At 33.5% G+C, this 18,112-nt stretch overlaps 1 protein-coding gene across 1 annotated transcript; it reads right to left on the bottom strand.

The window, feature by feature from the left end:
- Positions 1-8,435: 8,435 nt before the first annotated feature.
- On the bottom strand, positions 8,436-16,761 carry ODAM (odontogenic, ameloblast associated). The gene is made up of 11 exons (XM_032259327.1): positions 16,705-16,761; positions 16,572-16,613; positions 15,982-16,029; positions 15,149-15,382; positions 14,667-14,714; positions 12,680-12,784; positions 11,795-11,842; positions 10,941-11,012; positions 10,354-10,515; positions 10,062-10,120; positions 8,436-8,837 (listed from the first exon to the last, which is right to left on the bottom strand). The coding sequence occupies exons 1-10, from the start codon at positions 16,759-16,761 to the stop codon at positions 10,091-10,093; spliced, it is 846 nt and encodes a 281-aa protein (XP_032115218.1). The 3' UTR covers positions 8,436-8,837; positions 10,062-10,090.
- Between the last annotated feature and the right edge of the window lie 1,351 nt (positions 16,762-18,112).

The following is an 18,112-nucleotide window of genomic DNA, read 5'->3' as shown; positions in this document are numbered from 1 at the left end:
TGCTTGATTTATTATACGTGACAATTTGTCTTTTTAGTCTTCACTCTCTCTTATATTAATCTACTTCTGACTCCTTAAGCTATGCCTTCAGCTAAAACTCTTCCCTAATTACTCTAAGTCTTGTATCCAAATGAATAATCCATTTAGAAGTTTGATGGCACATCAACCCAACATATCTAAAACCTAGCTTACTATTTTTCCCTCTTAATATCATCCTCACTTTTATTTAATCTCTCAGCTGATGATCATCAATCACTTGTTTATCCAAGCAAGAAATCTAAGACTCATACTATTTTCTTCTTGTGCCTTCTCTTCCACCTCAAATGGTCATTAACTTTTTCCTTCTTGTAATGCCCTGGAACAAATCTCTTCCGTATTCTTCGTATTTTCCTTAGTTTAGTTTAGGTTCTCATTCTCTCCTAGAGTGTCACAGTAGCCTCTTAATTAGAGTCCCTGTCACCAGTATTATTCTTCTTCAATCTATCTTCCTCAGTAATGCTACAATGATCCTTAAAGTGGTTTTCAAAATTTTAAAAATTAAAGCCACAGTAAAAGGCATTATGTATCATAACTCAGTACACACACACACACACACACACACACACACACACTGAAACAAGGGTTTAATAAAATATTTTTTACCTTGTTTACATGAGGAACATACTGACATTTTTAATTTTTTCAGATATGTTCTATTGTAATCTAATTTTTTACACATCTTTCATTTTATTCTAATTTATATCACTTAAATGTTAGTAGTGACCCACAACATTCATTTCTCAATGGAAAGAGAAGGATTTAAATAGTGGCAGAATGCTAACAATCTAGAAAATGAAATGAACTGCTCAGTGTATTATTCTTACTCATTTGAAGGCTTAAAATATTTTACAATAAAATATTTGGAAAAATGATTTTTTTCTGAAACATTTTCTTTCTCATTGGCTTATAAGCTCCATTAGAGCAAGGATGATACACTTTAAATTCTTAGGTGTTGGATACCTAGCATAATGGTTGCCCTGTAATAAGTAATCAATATATATTTGTGTTCAAAGAATATGCATTTGACTAGTTTCCTATACTTGGAAAAACAGAAAGGAATCACTTTTTGGAAGGGATAAGAAGATAAGAGGACTCTAATCTGGAAAAAGAAAGCCTAATTTGTATGAACAATTGGAAGTTGCTATAATGGAGTTCACTGGACAACTGCCCAATACTTTCTGTTGCTATTGTTTATAATATAATTTTGTACCAATGGATAAAAAATATGACTTAGTATGGAAATATTTATCCCAGAACTAATGTATCAAAAGCATTCTTTTTCAGTTACATAAAAATATAGTTACAGTTTGCAGCAATTAAGCCTGAGCCTTATCCATGTGCAAACATGTAGGCAAACTATGAGACTCCGTTTTCATACATTTGGTGTATACCTAGAGGCATTTAAAATATTTAGTTTAACATGTTGACTCCATAATATTAAATGTTGTGAACATTGCAGATAGTAAATAATGATAGCTGGATAGAAAGGAATATTTCTGTCTTAGCCATGTATTTATCTTAAAATAAAAATTTGCTAGTTTTTTTTTTAAGAACAATCTGCCTTTACAGATTATTTAAAAAGTGAATCTGAGTAACTGAGAAAGAGAATAAACAGTTTTCATTCACTTGTCTAGTTATCAGTTACACTTGAAATGACCTTTGGTCATTTGTCTAGTTATCAGTTACACTTGAAATACATTTTCAAGGTGAAGCTGTCAACTCAACTCTGGATTTGTAGAAGGTTTGTATTATTTTCTTCAGAAAAGTACTTTGATAGAAAAACCTAGCACAAAAAATCTATACATTTCTTATGTTAGTATGTCTTTCCTGTATAGAACTGGATTCTGGTGAGTACTTTTTGCTTTCTTGATCTTTGGCTTCCATTTGTGTTGGCTCACAGGTAGTTCCGATCAAGCCAGGAGGTTGTTGCATAAATCTGTGGCTATCCTATTACTAAAATTCTAGCCACCATGAGGCAGTAGGAATAATGAAGCCAAGGATGGATAGCTCTAAGCTAAATGAGTTAGGATTTCACAGGTAAGACTGTGTTTAGATATTTTGATCTTCCTCTTTATTAGTTGTAGGTGGACAAATCAGGCTTTCTGAATCTCAGTTTTCATCTGTAAAGTGAATTGTCTCTGGAATTGAGAATAAAATGAAATGAAATGTATGAAAGCATTAATCATGTGTCTGACAGCGTTAATGGTGGTTTCAGCAGCATCAGAAGCACTGGCTTAGGATATACTTTAAGTGTAGCCTTGAGTAGATCAGACTTCTTGCTGCCACACATTTTCAGGGGTCCTCAGTTACTTAGGTTCCCTGGCTAATATAAAGATATATAAAAGCAAATTAAGTAGTAATTGGACTAAGATAGGGGCTTGATATGTTAGTTATATAAAAGCAACTTAAGCAGTAATTGGAATAAGATGGGGCTTAATATGTTAGTTAATATGTTAGTTAACATATTAAGCCCCTATCATAACTAACTTAATATGTTAGTTAGCTGACATATTAAGCCCCTATCTTATTCCAATTACTACTTAAGTAGGAGAATTTTGAAACCAAGCAGTATCAGGTGAGAGTAATTATTCTTTCTGGTTGGCGATCTGGTAATGTGACCTCCACATAACTTCCAAGTATTGTCTAACTGAATTATGCAGTAGAAGCTGCTGTTGCTTTCTTGTGTTAATGTTAATTCAAATGGCAAGAATGCAAAATATAGAAAAGACTAACAGGATAAAAGTTATAGCTACAAACATCCCCTCTGCAAATTCTTCCACACATGATCGCTCTTAAAAGGGCAAAGACAATCAAAGGAACAGCAATCAGGATGTTTTACCGGAAAGAGAAGTTGTGAGTGGTTTCATAGGAAAGAAGTTGGAAATGTCATATGAAAAATTCGTAGGTCTATTTTGGGGGTAATCAGATGGCAGAAATTAAAAACTAATATATTAAAGTATTAAAATACTCTCTATAAGAAAAAACTTTTTAAAGATTGAAAACATCCATCTATGCAGATATTCAAGGAGAGGATAGGTGACCACAGGCTGAATTATAGCAGAGGGGATTTTTGTGTAGTCATTGGAATTTATTAGATGAACTCTCTCTACCCTTTCAACCATAATATTCTCAGACTGGGTGTTACAAGGAAAAGAATTATCTACTGGTAGAGGTTAAGCAACTTGCTAAATCCAAAGGCACCATCATCATTAAAGGATTAGACATTAGTACTAGGGAAATGCCCACTGTGGGAAGCCTTAGCAGTAGACTAACTAACTACTACATCAATAAGAGAGCAGAAATATTTTGTTTCACATCTTTTGGCCTACAGAGTTTGCAGAAATTCAACACATGTATACCTTTTTGGCAATCATTCCCTGCTATGAATTGGAAACTGTGATAAATGATCTGACCTTTACCAGGCTTGCATATATGTTAATACTAAGGAGAAATTTTAATTTTAAAAAGTTTGTGAGAGACTTTCTAAGAGAATAAACACAAATTAATCCATGAATTCTCATTAAAGCCTCTCCTAAAATTATGTGTTAAATTAAAAGTGAACTTAGTGTCTGTGGATTTCTGCAAAATAATTAGAACCCTGTGTGTCAATGTTGTAGCATCTGAAGAGGTTTCTACAGATCGCATACTTGGCCCCAGTTGTAAAAAGGGATGTGGTTACAGAGTTCTCATGCCCAGATTTTATACTAACAAGTGCCAGAGCCACAGCCAGACAGCCGTATGTCCCCATACTGCTCACTGAAATGGGCCTGCTTACAGGCTTACATTGGCGCCAACTATGTGCTTCATAAATATTGAGTGAAGGATTTAAGTTCCTCAGTACCTGCCTTGGACATTTCTTGGTAATTTTCTCATTTATACCATAGCTTGAAGCCTGAAGGGCAACAGCTGAGAAGCCATGCTTGTTAACTGTCCCCCATACTCATAACATACGATTTTACCAGTATAATTTGAATGTGTATCAAGTTTTTTTTATTATTATACTTTAAGTTCAGGGGTACATGTGCAGATCGTGCAGGATTGTTACGTAGGTATATACATGCCATGGTGGTTTGCTGCATTCATCCCACTGTCACCTACATTAGGTATTTATTCTAATGTTATCCTACCCCATTCCCCCCACATCCTGCTATATCTCTCCTGGTCCCCCCACTCCCCACCAGGCCCCAGTGTGTGATGTTCCCCTCCCTGTGTCCATGTGTTCTCATTGCTCAACACCCACTTATGAGTGAGAACATGCAGTGTTGTATACAGTTTTATTAAAAATTAGAAATTCCATTTGACCCAGCAATCCCATTACTGGGTATATACCCAAAGCATTATAAATCATTCTATTATAAGGACACATGCACACGTATGTTCATAGTTTTCCTAAACTTCCCTTTCCCTTTGCAAATTATATAATTTCTCCATTTAAAACTAATATTGCGGCCGAGCATGGTGGCTCATGCCTGTAATCCCAGCACTTTGGGAGGCCGAGGCAGGCGAATCATGAGGTCAGGAGTTTGAGACAGCCTGGTCAATATGGTGAAATCCCGTCTCTACTAAAAATACAAAAATTAGCCAGGTGTGGTGGTGGACACCTGTAGTCCCAGCTATTTGGGAGGCTGAGGCAGGAGAATCTCTTGAACCTGGGAGGTGGAGGTTGCAGTGAGCTGAGATCGTGCCACTGCACTCCAGGCTGGGCAACAGAGAAAGGCTCTGTTTCAAAAACAAAACAAAACAAAACAAAACAAAACAAAACAAAACAAAACAAAAACAAAAACAGAAACTAATATTGCTTTAAATATAAAACCACCAAAAATTAAAGACCCCCTTCTATACACTATCATCTAGTTTTTCTTTATTGCTTCACTAGAACATAAGTATTTTGATATAAAACATGGTTCACTGTACTGGTGCCATGTGTGTATTACACAGAGCTCTGGCAACAGTCTTCCTGTGACTCTCCTGAATAGACATTTTTCCCAGTTGCAAGCTTCTTTTGCAGAGTTTAAGAAGAAGGCCTGCAGAGTCACGCATATGGGTCTGAATCATGCCCATATACTCACTAGTTGATTTAACTTGGACACATCTTTTAATCTTTTACAACCATTTAGTTTTTTCCATATTAAAATGATAATAACATATTTTCCAATTTGCCACAAAGCTCTTACAATTTAAACAAAAATGATGCTTTGTATATGGCAGTGTGTTGATATCAAAAGTACAAACCTGAACTGCTAGTATTTTGATAAATTAACCCCGTTAATTGTCCAAACTTTTAAGTTTTTTGTCCCCTTATTTTTGTCTTTGAATTGTCAAAATATAAGAAGGGTTTTTTTTTTTTGCATTTAACAAAGACTCTAATTATACTAAATCCTTAGGGATCCATATAATTAGATATTGATCTGTTGGCTATACATTATTTAAGGTAACATTATCAAAATGCTTATGAAACTGACAAGCACTTTTTTATATACACACACCCCCATACACAAACAATTTTATATGTACATGTACACACATTCACCATAGACGTATATAGGATAAACTATAAAATTACCCCTATTTTATAGGTGAAGAAAATGTGCTTAGAAAGTTAGGTATCTAAGATTACAGATCTATAAACTATGTAACTGGAATTCAGAATTAGTCAGTTCCTAGCCACAACACAAGGAACATGAAATGAATTAGGGAAAAATCCACTTAGTGAATCATAGTAGGATGGAAAAAATTTTAAATAATTCTATAAGCTGTTATTTTAAAAACAATTTTTATAATAAAAGGCATCATTCAAATATGTTTAAACAAAAGACTAGTTTACAACACAATCTTTTAGTTTTATGTGCTTTAAAAAATAACCATATATTTTATTTTATTTTTTATTTTATGGAATAAAAGATACTTTTATACTTAAAGTTGCACATTTCCAAAACTTATCAGTGATATTAAGTGATGATGTACTGTATGTAAAACACCAGCACATCCACCATCATGTCTATGTAATGTACTCATTTTCTGTGCTCCTATGGTTCTTGGCCTTACTCTTTAGAAAACTTTGCTTTACTGTTCTGTGTTTCACTGTTTAATATTCAGCACACACAATGGTGACAGGGATGTATGTGATGCAAAAGTGTTTGTATGGGTGAGATGAGGCAAATTTTATGCCAATGGGAAAGGAGCCACCAAAACATACAACTGGAAAGCAAAGAATGTCTAAGTGAGCATTTGTAACATTATATTCATTTCAATTTGCACGTTTTTCTCCAAATTTTATGTTAAAACCAAACCATCAGTGTGATGGTATTAAAAGGTAGGGCCTTTGAGAAGTAGTTATGACATTTTAAACAAAATCCCTCATAAATAGGATCTGCACCCTATCTGTTGCCCAGGGTGATCTTAAACTCCTGGCCTCAAGCAATCCTTCTGCCTCATCCTCTGAGTTGCTGTCATTATGGGTACAAACAGCAATGCCTGGCCCCAGATTTTGTGCTTTTTACATATTGAAAGTTTGTGGCAACCCTGGTCAAGTAAGTGCTCACTTCATTAGCATTGTTAGTAATAAAATATTTTAATTAAGGAATATGCACTGTGTTTTTACACATAATGCTATTTCATACTTAAGAGACTATAATGTAGTATAAACAGCTTTTATAAGCATTGGGAAGCCCACAAATTCATATAATTTGCTTTATTGTGATATTCACTTTGTAGTGTTCTGAAACCAAACCCACTATATCACCGAGGTATGCTTTTATGTGGATATGTAGAAAGAAATCTACTATGAAAGATTTGTACATATAATTATGGAGGCTGAGAAGCCTCAGCTTCTGCCATATGCAAGCTGGAGGCCCAGGAAAACCAGTGAAATTGTTCTCCAGTCCAAATCCAAAGTAAATTCTAGGTCCAGTGTGAAGGCCTGAGACCAGGAGCTACAACGTGTGAGGCAGAAGATGGATGTCCCAGCTCAAGCAGAGAGAGCAACTTTGCCTTTTCTCTACCTTTTTTCTTCTATTCTGGCCCTCAGTGGATTAGATGATTCCCACCCACATTGATGAAGATGATCTTCTTTTCTCAGTCCACTGACTGAAGTGCTATCTTCCAGAAACATCCTCACAGACAAACCAAAATAATGTTTTACCAGCTGTCTGATCATCCTTTAGGCAAGTCAAGTAGACATATAAAATTGACTATCACGGTATCTTTTTCAAAGTATTTATTATTGTGTCCCCTCATGTTGCTAAATTTTGAATTGCTTATAACTTGCTACTTAGTTTTATAGTTTTTTTCAGGGTTCTTCACTGTTCATTTTTGAATAGAATAATTATGTTGCACTTATATTTCCTCCATAGTCTTTGGTCACTCTTTTTATCCTTCTCATTAAAGAGAAAAGCTGAGTACTCACTATGTTCCAGGATTTATTCTAAACACTTAGTATGAATTACCTCATGTAATTTTTTTCCTTGATCCCATAAATTATTGGAATTTGGGGAACAAGGTTCATAGCTTCAGAATACCTGATTTTTTTTTCCTAGACATATTTTTGTTTGGATCTCTCTATCATTTCTAATACTAAGATATCAGTCAATTACCCAGAATTACATTAGTTCAGTACATAAATTTAGGAAAAAGGATGCAGAGTAAAATGAAAGTAGAATTGATGAGAATCAGGCTACTCTTCCAAAAAGCAAGTAGTAGATTCTAGGGTCATAATGTTACTAAATGCTCAAACAGGTAAGATTCTAGGAACTGTAATCTACTTTAAAGCCTAGAATAGTCATCAAATTTATTGGAAACCACCTAATGCATAATCATGTATTCATTTATTCATTCACTAATTCACTCACTTTTCCTTTTACATATACCTACTCACATACATCAACACACACATCTATAGTACATTGAATACCAATTTTCCTATTTTCTAAAAATTTCAGCTGATCATCTAAAGCTGAAAAAATAAGGTAAACATACAAGTACATTCATATTCACATGTGAAAGGAAAAAAAATTAAGATTTTTTATGAGCCAGGCATCTTCATGTGTTAGTTCATGTAGTTCTTTCAAAAATTGTAAAAGGTATTGTTATCTTCATTTTATACCTATGAAAGGTGACACTCATGCAGGTGAAGTGACTTGCTGAAGGTTCAAAGCCAGGTTGAAAGCCAGATATGATGAAACCTAAAATCTACACCTTACTGTGTACAGGATACTCCCTCCCCTAAACAAGCACACACTTTCCTACCTTTTGAGTAAGGACAGCCACCTCTCTATGTAACTGTTTCATATTAGGAATAAGAAATTTATGATATCTGCCCCCAAATGATTTTGATTTTCATGAGAATGTCTCAGAAGGAAGCTGAATGAATGGGCCTTAGGGAAATAAAGAATGACATGTCAAATCTAGATATGCATTTGACTTCATCAGTTCCAATGCAACGCTCATCATACATCCAATGACAGTATACCTATCTTCTCTTCACGGATACTTTCATTTTCCAGAGGCATCATTTAGTAATGCAATTATTCAATTGATTAATGATACTAGCTTTATTCTCATTGTTATTATATTTCAGATTATACAATGATAGGATATTTGAACAGACATACGATTTCATAAAAAAGACTCATTACATGATTGTATTATTTTCTGTGACACATTTAAAGAGTTTAATAATATTTATAAGTGAAAACAAAGTTAGAAGAGTCAAGATATTTTGGGTATTCCAAAGAAATGATACTAGCATTGAGGAAGCTAATAGCCTAAAATTATATCCAAGGCACGGCCACCTCTTTTCCCTGAAAAATATAATAGAAAACCATTTTAATACCATTAGACTTCTTTGCATTATATATTCTAATACCATGCTAATTGCTTATGAAAGAAATAGAGAGCTGTTCTTTATTAGCGAAAAAAAGGTCATAAAAATAGATAGAAAAAAAGGTCATAAAAATACTGAAAATTCTTCTGTTGTCAGTGCTTTTGGTGTTTTAGTCATGAAGTCCTTGCCTACACCTATGTCCTGTATGGTTTTGCCTAGATTTTCTTCTAGGGTTTTTATGGTGTTAGGTCTTATGTTTAAGTCTTTAATCCATCTGGAGTTAATTTTAGTGTAAGGTGTCAGGAAGGGGTCCAGTTTCTGCTTTCTGCACATAGCTAGCCAGTTTTCCCAACACCATTTATTAAACAGGGAATCCTTTCCCCATTGCTTGTTTCTTTAGTATTTCTTACTGAATAACTTGATTCGCCTTGTACAATATAGTATATTAGTGAGGAGGCTTTCCTAAAGAGGTGTTATTACTATTCACTCGCTTGTATTTTTGTAAACCGTTTTCACCTGAAGAACGCTGAGTGTTTATTTTTATGGAAGGAGAGATCAAAACAGACTCATAGGTAGCAGGGAGGAGATTTCAAAAACTTTGTGTTTTAGTTTCCCCTTCAGGTTAAGCTGTTTGATTTTTAGTGCATGTTTTTACTTTGTGGTGCTGTTCCCAGCCAGCCCTTCTATCAAACTCCTACTGTAGCCTCATAGCTAACTGAGCTGATTAAAACAGGTAATTAGTCAAGATTATGTCTGACACAAAAGTCACAGAATTTGAAATTATCTTCTGATCGTACAATTTCTTTATCATTTTGAGATTTTTATTTCAAGCTAATACAGATATATTGGAATTATTACAATGTTTAGCTTGCAAACTGAAATGATGATTTGGGAGAAATGATTCTGTATAAAGTGACAGTAGAATGTCTTTTATATTGAGACTGGCATATTCAGTATTTGTGGTGTCAGAGAGTATTCCAAGCTTATAGTATAGGCAGACATGATTCTCAAAACTTAATTTTGTTTTTAAAAATTGTTGAAGTCCATAATTACTATTAATTTTGCGGGTGCATATATAGCTAACTTGTTTTTTATAACTACTTTGTTAAGAACGCCATTAGCTTCTCTCACAACTTTTTCTTTTGTCTTCTTAGATAGAAATTGTCATGGCACCTAATGCTTGACTTTGGCAAATACCTACCAAAAGCTTTGAATGATTAGGGCAAATTCTTATGGCTCCCTTGGGCTAACAGTCTTGCCCTAGGGAGAAAAGGACATTCATAAGAAGCTCTAATTAAACTGAAATTAAATTAAATTCTAATTAATTATCAAAACAATTATTGGTCACTTTATTCAGAGCTAATACCACATATTTTACATTAGTTATCTTCTTAATTTCATGACTAAGTCATAAATTAAAGCAATAATTTTATCTCTGTATTTTTTCATTAGACAATAATTTCTTACATAAAATGAAATTTTCATTACTCTACCTTCTCTTCTGGGAGCTCTGGTGTAATAGTTAGGTCTATAGCAGAAGTGAAAACGTTGGTTGTTCTGGGTTTTGGTGAAGTTGAGGACATGAAAACTCCTGCATTGTCATGTCTAAAGTTTATTACTTCTTTTTGTAAATATGGTATCTTTTCTCCTGTTAGCTATAGAGAATGAGAAAGAAAACAAAATTGTCATAGGTTCAACAAGAAGGCTAAAATTGGGAAGAATGTAAAGCAAAAGGACTGAGATGCAAAACTAACATTATATTCAAAAAGTAAGTTGCCATTATTAGTTATTTTAGATCATAAACTATAAAAAAGATCATGAATATATACCAGCAAACCTAATTGTTTCTTAATATCTGCTTTTAAATAAAGGTGCATGAAACATACCTGCTGTAGCATACTCAAACGTATTGATGAACTGAGTAAGAGTAAACTGAATCTTCACTGGAAAAATATTGTAAGAGGAAGAGGCAATACTATTGATGGAATTATAACAGAGTTGATATTAAAATGAACATTAGTGTGGTAAGTTGTCAATTGCTGATTTCCAGTAGCTGGCAAAATGTTGTCAGGAATCTTACCATCACAGCAATTTCAGGAGCTGTGCCTAATTGGGGATCAAAAGCTAGTTGCTGCTGTCCTCCTGGTATACCCTAAAAACATCAAATGTTTTAAAAAGTCTAAATTAGTGATCTATGAAAATATACTCTTTGGCCACTCAGAGTAGTAAAACACTCCCAAACTTCTTATTTTGTTAAAAACAGAAATGATAGTTTAATTCCTGCTATTAGAGAACTGGATTGATAGTTCAACTTTGCTTTTATTCTGGGAGTGCTGCTTTTTAACATTCTCTACTAGGACCAACTGTTCACCTGTTGAGCATAAACAGTTCTACAGAACACCAATATCAGACAGAGGTAGAAAAAAAAATCCAAGACAACTTCTAAATATTGTCTAGAGTAAGGTCGCCATACAAGGCACAAAAATACCAGGTATCTTCACATCTTGGCTAATATGAGCAACTAATGCTTCTTTACCCATTAAAGCTTTCACCTTGCTCCCTTATCCTTGCCTTAGGGGCATGAACTTTTAAGACAATCGTAGAGCTACTCTACTTTTTGAGAACTAAAGATAATTATAGAGCTACCCTACTTTTAGATCACTCCAGAGTGAGCCACCACTTCTTTGAAGTCTTCCCCAAATTACCTAAAACAAGCCCAAATCTTGTGAGAAGTCATTCTAATACTTTCCTATTAAGACACACAAGGCTTCCCATGTTTGTGTTCTCCTCCTTGTAATGAGTGGATGCATCCAATTTTATTTAATCAGAGATGCTCTCCTGGTCATCTTTGACTGAAGGGCATTTACAGATTTAGTAGACAATGAATCAAGTAGTTTCAAAAGATTTTTTAATGAAAAATATGCATTTACTTACAGGTTCTGCTTGTTGTGGAATGTATCCAAATTGGGCATAGAATGGGATCTGTCAGATTTTTAAAAATATTTATTATATTTTATGTAATTATTCTTGTCATAAGTTTGCAATAAATGATCACTTAAACATATATCTTTTTATATTAATTAAAAGCATTTTTTAAAGTTTATATGTTCCAGTAAGTAAAAATTAATTTTTATTAAATTAGCAAGAATCCTTTATAACCATATCATTTCTAGGATAAAACTTTTTCCCTTTAAAGCAACATGACAATTACAATTAATACTATCAGTTTTTTAAAAGTATAATTCTAAGTTTTCTGTAATTTGTAATGTCAGGTTTTAGAGCTATGATTAAACTTAAAAAAGACATTTTCATTTTAACAGGAAGAATGTTAATTATATGTGAGCCACCTGAATTTATGTTAAAATTCTAAAAATTTATTGCAGTTTCATAAAATTTAATATAATGGCATCTGATTGTATCTCAAGATACAGTGATCAAAGACATCTTTCATCAAGGTAGCTAATATTTTGCAATTTATTATTTTTAAATAGTAACCACACACATATATGTGGAAAGGTAGATGCTAGTAAATTTTAAATGTGAGAAAACTTTGCCTTTAAAGGTTACTCAGCCTTTTGGCCTTGATTCTATTGAAGTCCACTTACTGACTTCACTGGCTAAAAATCCAGCCTTGGAATATTACCAAGTAAGTTTACACAAAGGATATATAGCAGAGAGCTATGTCTACCTTCTTATGCCTACCTGTTTCATGCTGTTGAGTGTTTGCATTAAAAATATTCAGAAATATTTTTCTATGGTAATATACCCCATTTTCTCTATTTTGAAGTGGAACTAATAAGATTAAAACATTTGCAGTACCTGCTCCTCAAACTGCTGCTGTCCTGTTTGTTGAGGTGACCTTGGAACTGTTTGCTGAGGTTGTTCCCAGGGTAGGAACATGTAAACTGGATAGTATTGAAACATCTACTTGTAAAAGGGAAAGATACAAGAGATTCCATTACATCAGCATATAACACACTTTTTATCTTCTAATATCAATTTTATTTAAAAGCTGTTTTATGTCTAGCAGCTTTATATGATTAAGTACAAAGAAAATAGATGAAGCATCCCTTCCCAAATGTTGGAAACAACTTGCATCCCAGTTAATACTGGATTTTGTTTTTAAGGTTGCTTGGTCAACACATTTAGAAAATAGTGGGTTGAACTAAGCAAAAGGCCCCTTTTTTCTTTCCAAAGGCATCTTGGAAGCTTTATATACAAATTACTTTGCAAATACCTAAGTGAAAGATAGCCTATGTAGCTTTTTCCTTATGATTTTAGAATCGTCATTCTGCAGAATGTGATATTAGAAGTTCTGCCATAATGAATGAAATGCCATGAATGTATTGCCTTTAAGAATTGCTACTTTATTAAAATAATCATATACATTTTAGAATATTTGGTAAATCAAGACAGAGACAAGTAACAAATAAAATCACAAATAAAATAAAAAACTTTACCACCTACATTACTATGTGGCTTTCATTTATATTATCATTGCCTCCTACTAATATGTCTCTATGTGTTTATACGTGTATGTGTTTATAGAAAATGAGAATCTTAGTACCTACTTTGATTTTTGTATGCTGTTTTGTTTCTTTGCATAAAGTAAGAAGCTATATCAGACATGAGATTTAAAAAAACAACACTATGGTTTCAGAAGGATTATATTTTGTACAAGCATTCTTAATCCTAGCTAAGAATCAGAATCACATTTGAGCATTTTAGAAAATGACCAAATTTAGCATCTATTCATGGGGCATTGATTCATTAGCACTGGGGTAGGGTTCAGACATTTGTATTTTCAAAATTACCACCAGAGATTCTAATGTAAAGCCAGGGTGGAAAGCTGCTGGTTTAGTGGTTAAAGAAGGAGACAGAAGGGGTGGAGAATTATATTGCAACTCAGTCATTTACTTTCAATGGGATTGGAAATTTTATCTCATTAAGAGTAGGTTTCCTGATTCTTAAGATGAAGTAATTCTAGTTATACGTCTAATTCTGTGAATGCTTATGTCACAGAATAAGATAATGTCTAGAAGTAACTTTTGTTTTGTAATGGGAGTGGAAGTGGTACAAAATCATACAGGTATAATTACAGTAGAGCCTGTAACTTTATGAAAATACCAATATTCTGATGAATAATAATATAATTTATTTATATTCCTGTTTCTTTGAACTAAGAATATTATAAAATTAACAATCTTAATATTGATAGGGTTTTTCAAATTAATATGATGATTATATTAGCTTGTGTTCATTTTTAAAATATTCTCTTATTTAATAGAAATAATTACCATTTGATTGTAACATGAATTCAAATTGGAAATGTACAACAAGCTTGAAATGTTTTGAGCAGAATTTCGTGACTGCTAAATAACATGAACAAGTGTTTCTTATCTGTAAATCACATCATGTATTATCAGCTTAGTGCATCTCCTTCTGAAGCAAATTTAAAGTTGGATAAAGTCAACCCAATTTCTCTTGAGTTTTTCACAACTTCCAGCACTTTGGATGCAGAGAGGACATGCCCTGGGGGTGTATTGAGCTCTTTTACTCTCAACATAGTGATGCCCTTGGAAATTCAGAGGTCCTGGAGACTCTCTTTAGCTGCCTGTTCTTAAGGAGTTGTTAAGTGAGCCCAACATCAACAAACGGATAGGAGCCCAGCAATGATGTTATCTAGACAGTGATATCATTATACCGGTTTTTATAGCCCTCCTATAGGAGTCAGAGCTAGAAACAGAAAGCATCCTGGACAGTGTACGTAGCCCTCTCTGTGGGCAGTGTTATTATATACATTTACCTGTCCTTGCTCTTGAGGCATTTTGAAAGAGAATACATAGGGCATCACCTGCCAAAAAAAGAATTATATAAAAATGTATGCTTGACTTTGTTATTATAAATCCCTGAGTCACTTTCCATAGAGCTAGCCATATAAACATGACTTTCGGTCATGTTGGCAAGCTCCTACGACAAAAAGTCATCTATTATATGTGCTGTCAGTAACACAAATTGCCTTTTATACAGTGAAGTTTTCCTATCTTATCCTAGACTTGTGTTTAAGTTTTTTGGTTTGTGGCTATATCCTAGAGTAGCTGATTTAAATATTTTTCATGTTAGAAATCAGAAAATAAAAGAAAGAGCTTACAGTGATGGTAGAAACATATTACGAGAAAAAAATATTATTCAAGACCCCCTGTCTATTTCAAAGCTGATTCACATTCATTGTCAAATTAAACATGCGGTTCTCTCTCCTCAGAACAAAAAGAAAGAGGCCTGACTTACATGACTAGGGCCTGGTTGTGTCTGAGGCGTTGTTTGAAGCTGTGAGGGGTCAGCTTGGCCTGCCTGGGCTCCTTGGGCAAAACTGACCTGTCCTGGGAAGGGTATCTGATTTGGGAACAGTCCAGCAAACCGGTCTAGAGCTGATAAAGAGAATTGGGAGAGTCCTGGAATTTGACCCTGCTGCTGCTGTTGTAGAATTCCAGACAAAGGTGGAATCCATGAATTAAACGGGCCCTAAAAAGACACAAAGGAAAGAAAGCATTTCCCTTCATGCCAAAAAGAGTTTAAAAATCAGTCCTGAGAAAGAAAGAGACAAAATACAAACAATTTTTGTACTTCCAGTGTTGCAATATAAAAAAGGACAACATCTTGATTCATTTTGAACAAAGCAAATAATATGAAGCAAATGCTAAATTCTTGATTGTCATGAGAAATATGGGCCAGGGTAAGGTTGATAAACGAGTGCAGCATCTGCATAAGCCAGACTGGTTTTAAACCTTGTGTATTTTCCCTTACCTTCCCCTAAACCGCCCCCCTCAACCTGCTGCTACTGGTTAGCTGGGCATGACTTTGTTTAAAATAATTAATTTTAACTATCTAATAGTTGTCAGAATTAGTGCCTGACATATACCAAGTTCTCAACAAATAAATGTTAAATTACAGTTTTTACTTTAATCTTCAAATGGTCACTAGAATATATGAGACAAATTTATAATATTAAAAATTAAGATTTCAGAAATAAGATCAGCAAACATTTCCTTCTATACAAAGTAACATTTGAAATGAGCAATAGAAAAATGTTCCACTTAAAGTAATTATTGAAATGGAGTTACCTGAAGTTGTAGTGGCACAAGGTGACCATTATTAAGACTAAGAAGTAACTAGAAAAGAAAAAATAATATGAAATCAAGATTACTATAGATTAAAATGAGTAAGAACATTGTTTACTACAAAGATTGCACAAGTCACAGCTGGTTGCTCAATTTCTTGTTAGAAGTGAGACATTTTCTCACTAGGCTTACATTTAATTACAGTGATTCAAAGTTAGAATTTAAAACAAGGTTGGGATTTAACAACCTCTCCCTTGTTGGGTATGAGATTGCACAACATTAGCTCATCCCAGTGGTTTAGTCATTTTGTGCTTTTAAACACCTTTACACACCTATATGAGGTGTTATTAGAACAAAAAGATATAGATAATATTGTATCTGCCTTTGAAGAATTAACAATCATTAAATAGAAGCAGAATAATATTTTAGAAGTAACCTGCTATACAAGCAAACATAAACATTAGAAATGTGCTTGGATATACATAACAGCTAGCGGAGAGGAACACAGTATAAATCAAATGAAGACTTTTATCTCTTCCCACTTGGTTTCCATTAAAAAAGTGGAAGAGATTGTTTTAATTATTTAAACTAACCTCATTGCTGTTGCTGGCGGACATAAGTTGCCGTGGGATAAGCTAAAAATAAAAAATAACATAAGAAATATTAAAAAGAAGGATTGTTGAAGGCTTAACAAAATGAGATCAGTAGTGCCATAAAATCACTTACTGGGGCTGACAGTGTCGCTCCCAAGAATCCAAGAAGAATTATAATTTTCATTTTCATATATCTAGAAAATAAATTGTGATCTTAGATTTATAAAGGCTCTTTACTTAAAATTCCTGATAAAATAATTAATTTTGTTCAATCAAAGGAAAAGTTGGGTTAATTCTATAGTATTTACTTATATTTCATAATTTAAAATGTAAAAATTTATGTTTGTAAAATGTAAAAAGTTATGTTTACAACATAACTTGTTATTGTCTCTCAGACAAGCCAAAACCAAAATAAAAACCAAAATTGTTTGTTTGTTCTTTTAGCTTGACCAAAAGGCTCATTTGGAGACATATGATGTGTTTGAATGTGTTAATGAGCAAGATCATCTCATCCTGGTACTGCTCTTCAAGGAAAGGAACAGGTCCTTCAGATCATGGGAAGTTATGGCTATGGCTAATCAACTAAGGCCTTATCATTACAAATTTTAATGTCTATGTTGAAAAGTACTACAATAGAGATTTGACAATACCAGATAATTTCCACTTAATAGTCTAATAACAGAATAATATGCTAAACCTAAGCAACTGAGTCAATGCTTTTCTAATTTAGGGAAATAGGTTATAAAACTAAACTGTGATATTGATCTATGGTATAGCCTGTTTAAGTATATTTCTCTTGTCCTCCAGATGTGAAACTTCCTTCCCTGGCTCACATCACTGACCTAATCAAGCATTTAGGGTGAACTTGATAGTCTATCCTTCAGAGTTCACTGGTTTTGGTTCTTCAAATTATAAAAGCAAAGATTTGGTATCTTACCTTACTCCTGGACCTATAATGAAAAATCTGAACCATGAAAGATCTGCGTTCTTTTTCTCTCCCACTCTGCTGCTTGGTGCTTCTCTTAAATTTTAAAACTCATCTTTAGAAAAAAAGGACCAATCATTGTTCAAAAGGACCAGTGATTCAGTGGGTTTCAGACAATGGCTTAGCTAATAACCTCTTTCCTAATCGTTTAGGTGGTATGTGGATACCCACACTTTTAGTAATGTTATTAAATTATCCCTTGAGAAATGTTTTCCTGTGATCATTATTGGCTTCTGGTTTTGTTATCACGAACTTTTCTAGAATAATTCTTCTACAATAATTCTATTCTACTCTTTCTTTTATAATTCTTAAACTGGATACTCTAATTGAATAAAACGATACCCTAATTGAGTAAAACTTAATATCTTTAATAAAGTCAAAGATAAATGGGTGATTATTTTTACTTCAAGGGCGAAATAAAGAATTGATAGAAAACATAGATCTGAAAAACAAAACTTCACAGCCTACCTAGCAGGATTCTTTGTTTCTTCAATGCTGGTCTAATTAAATATGAGCTAGTTTCCTGTAGGTTTGACCTTGAAAACATCAGTTGATT

Source organism: Sapajus apella, unplaced genomic scaffold (genome assembly GCF_009761245.1).
Source record: "Sapajus apella isolate SASKATOON/1434 unplaced genomic scaffold, GSC_monkey_1.0 scaffold108, whole genome shotgun sequence".
Taxonomy (NCBI): Eukaryota; Metazoa; Chordata; class Mammalia; order Primates; family Cebidae; genus Sapajus; species Sapajus apella.
This window is presented reverse-complemented; position numbering and strand designations above follow the sequence as displayed.

Coding starts and splice junctions, on each gene's coding strand:
- ODAM (XM_032259327.1), bottom strand. CDS start 16,761: ATGAAAATGAAAATTATAATTCTTCTTGGATTCTTGGGAGCGACACTG. Junction 16,030..16,571: donor CCGCCAGCAACAGCAATGAG/GTTAGTTTAAAT, acceptor TTTCTTTTCTAG/TTACTTCTTAGTCTTAATAA. Junction 14,715..15,148: donor CACAACCAGGCCCTAGTCAT/GTAAGTCAGGCC, acceptor TTTTTTTGGCAG/GTGATGCCCTATGTATTCTC.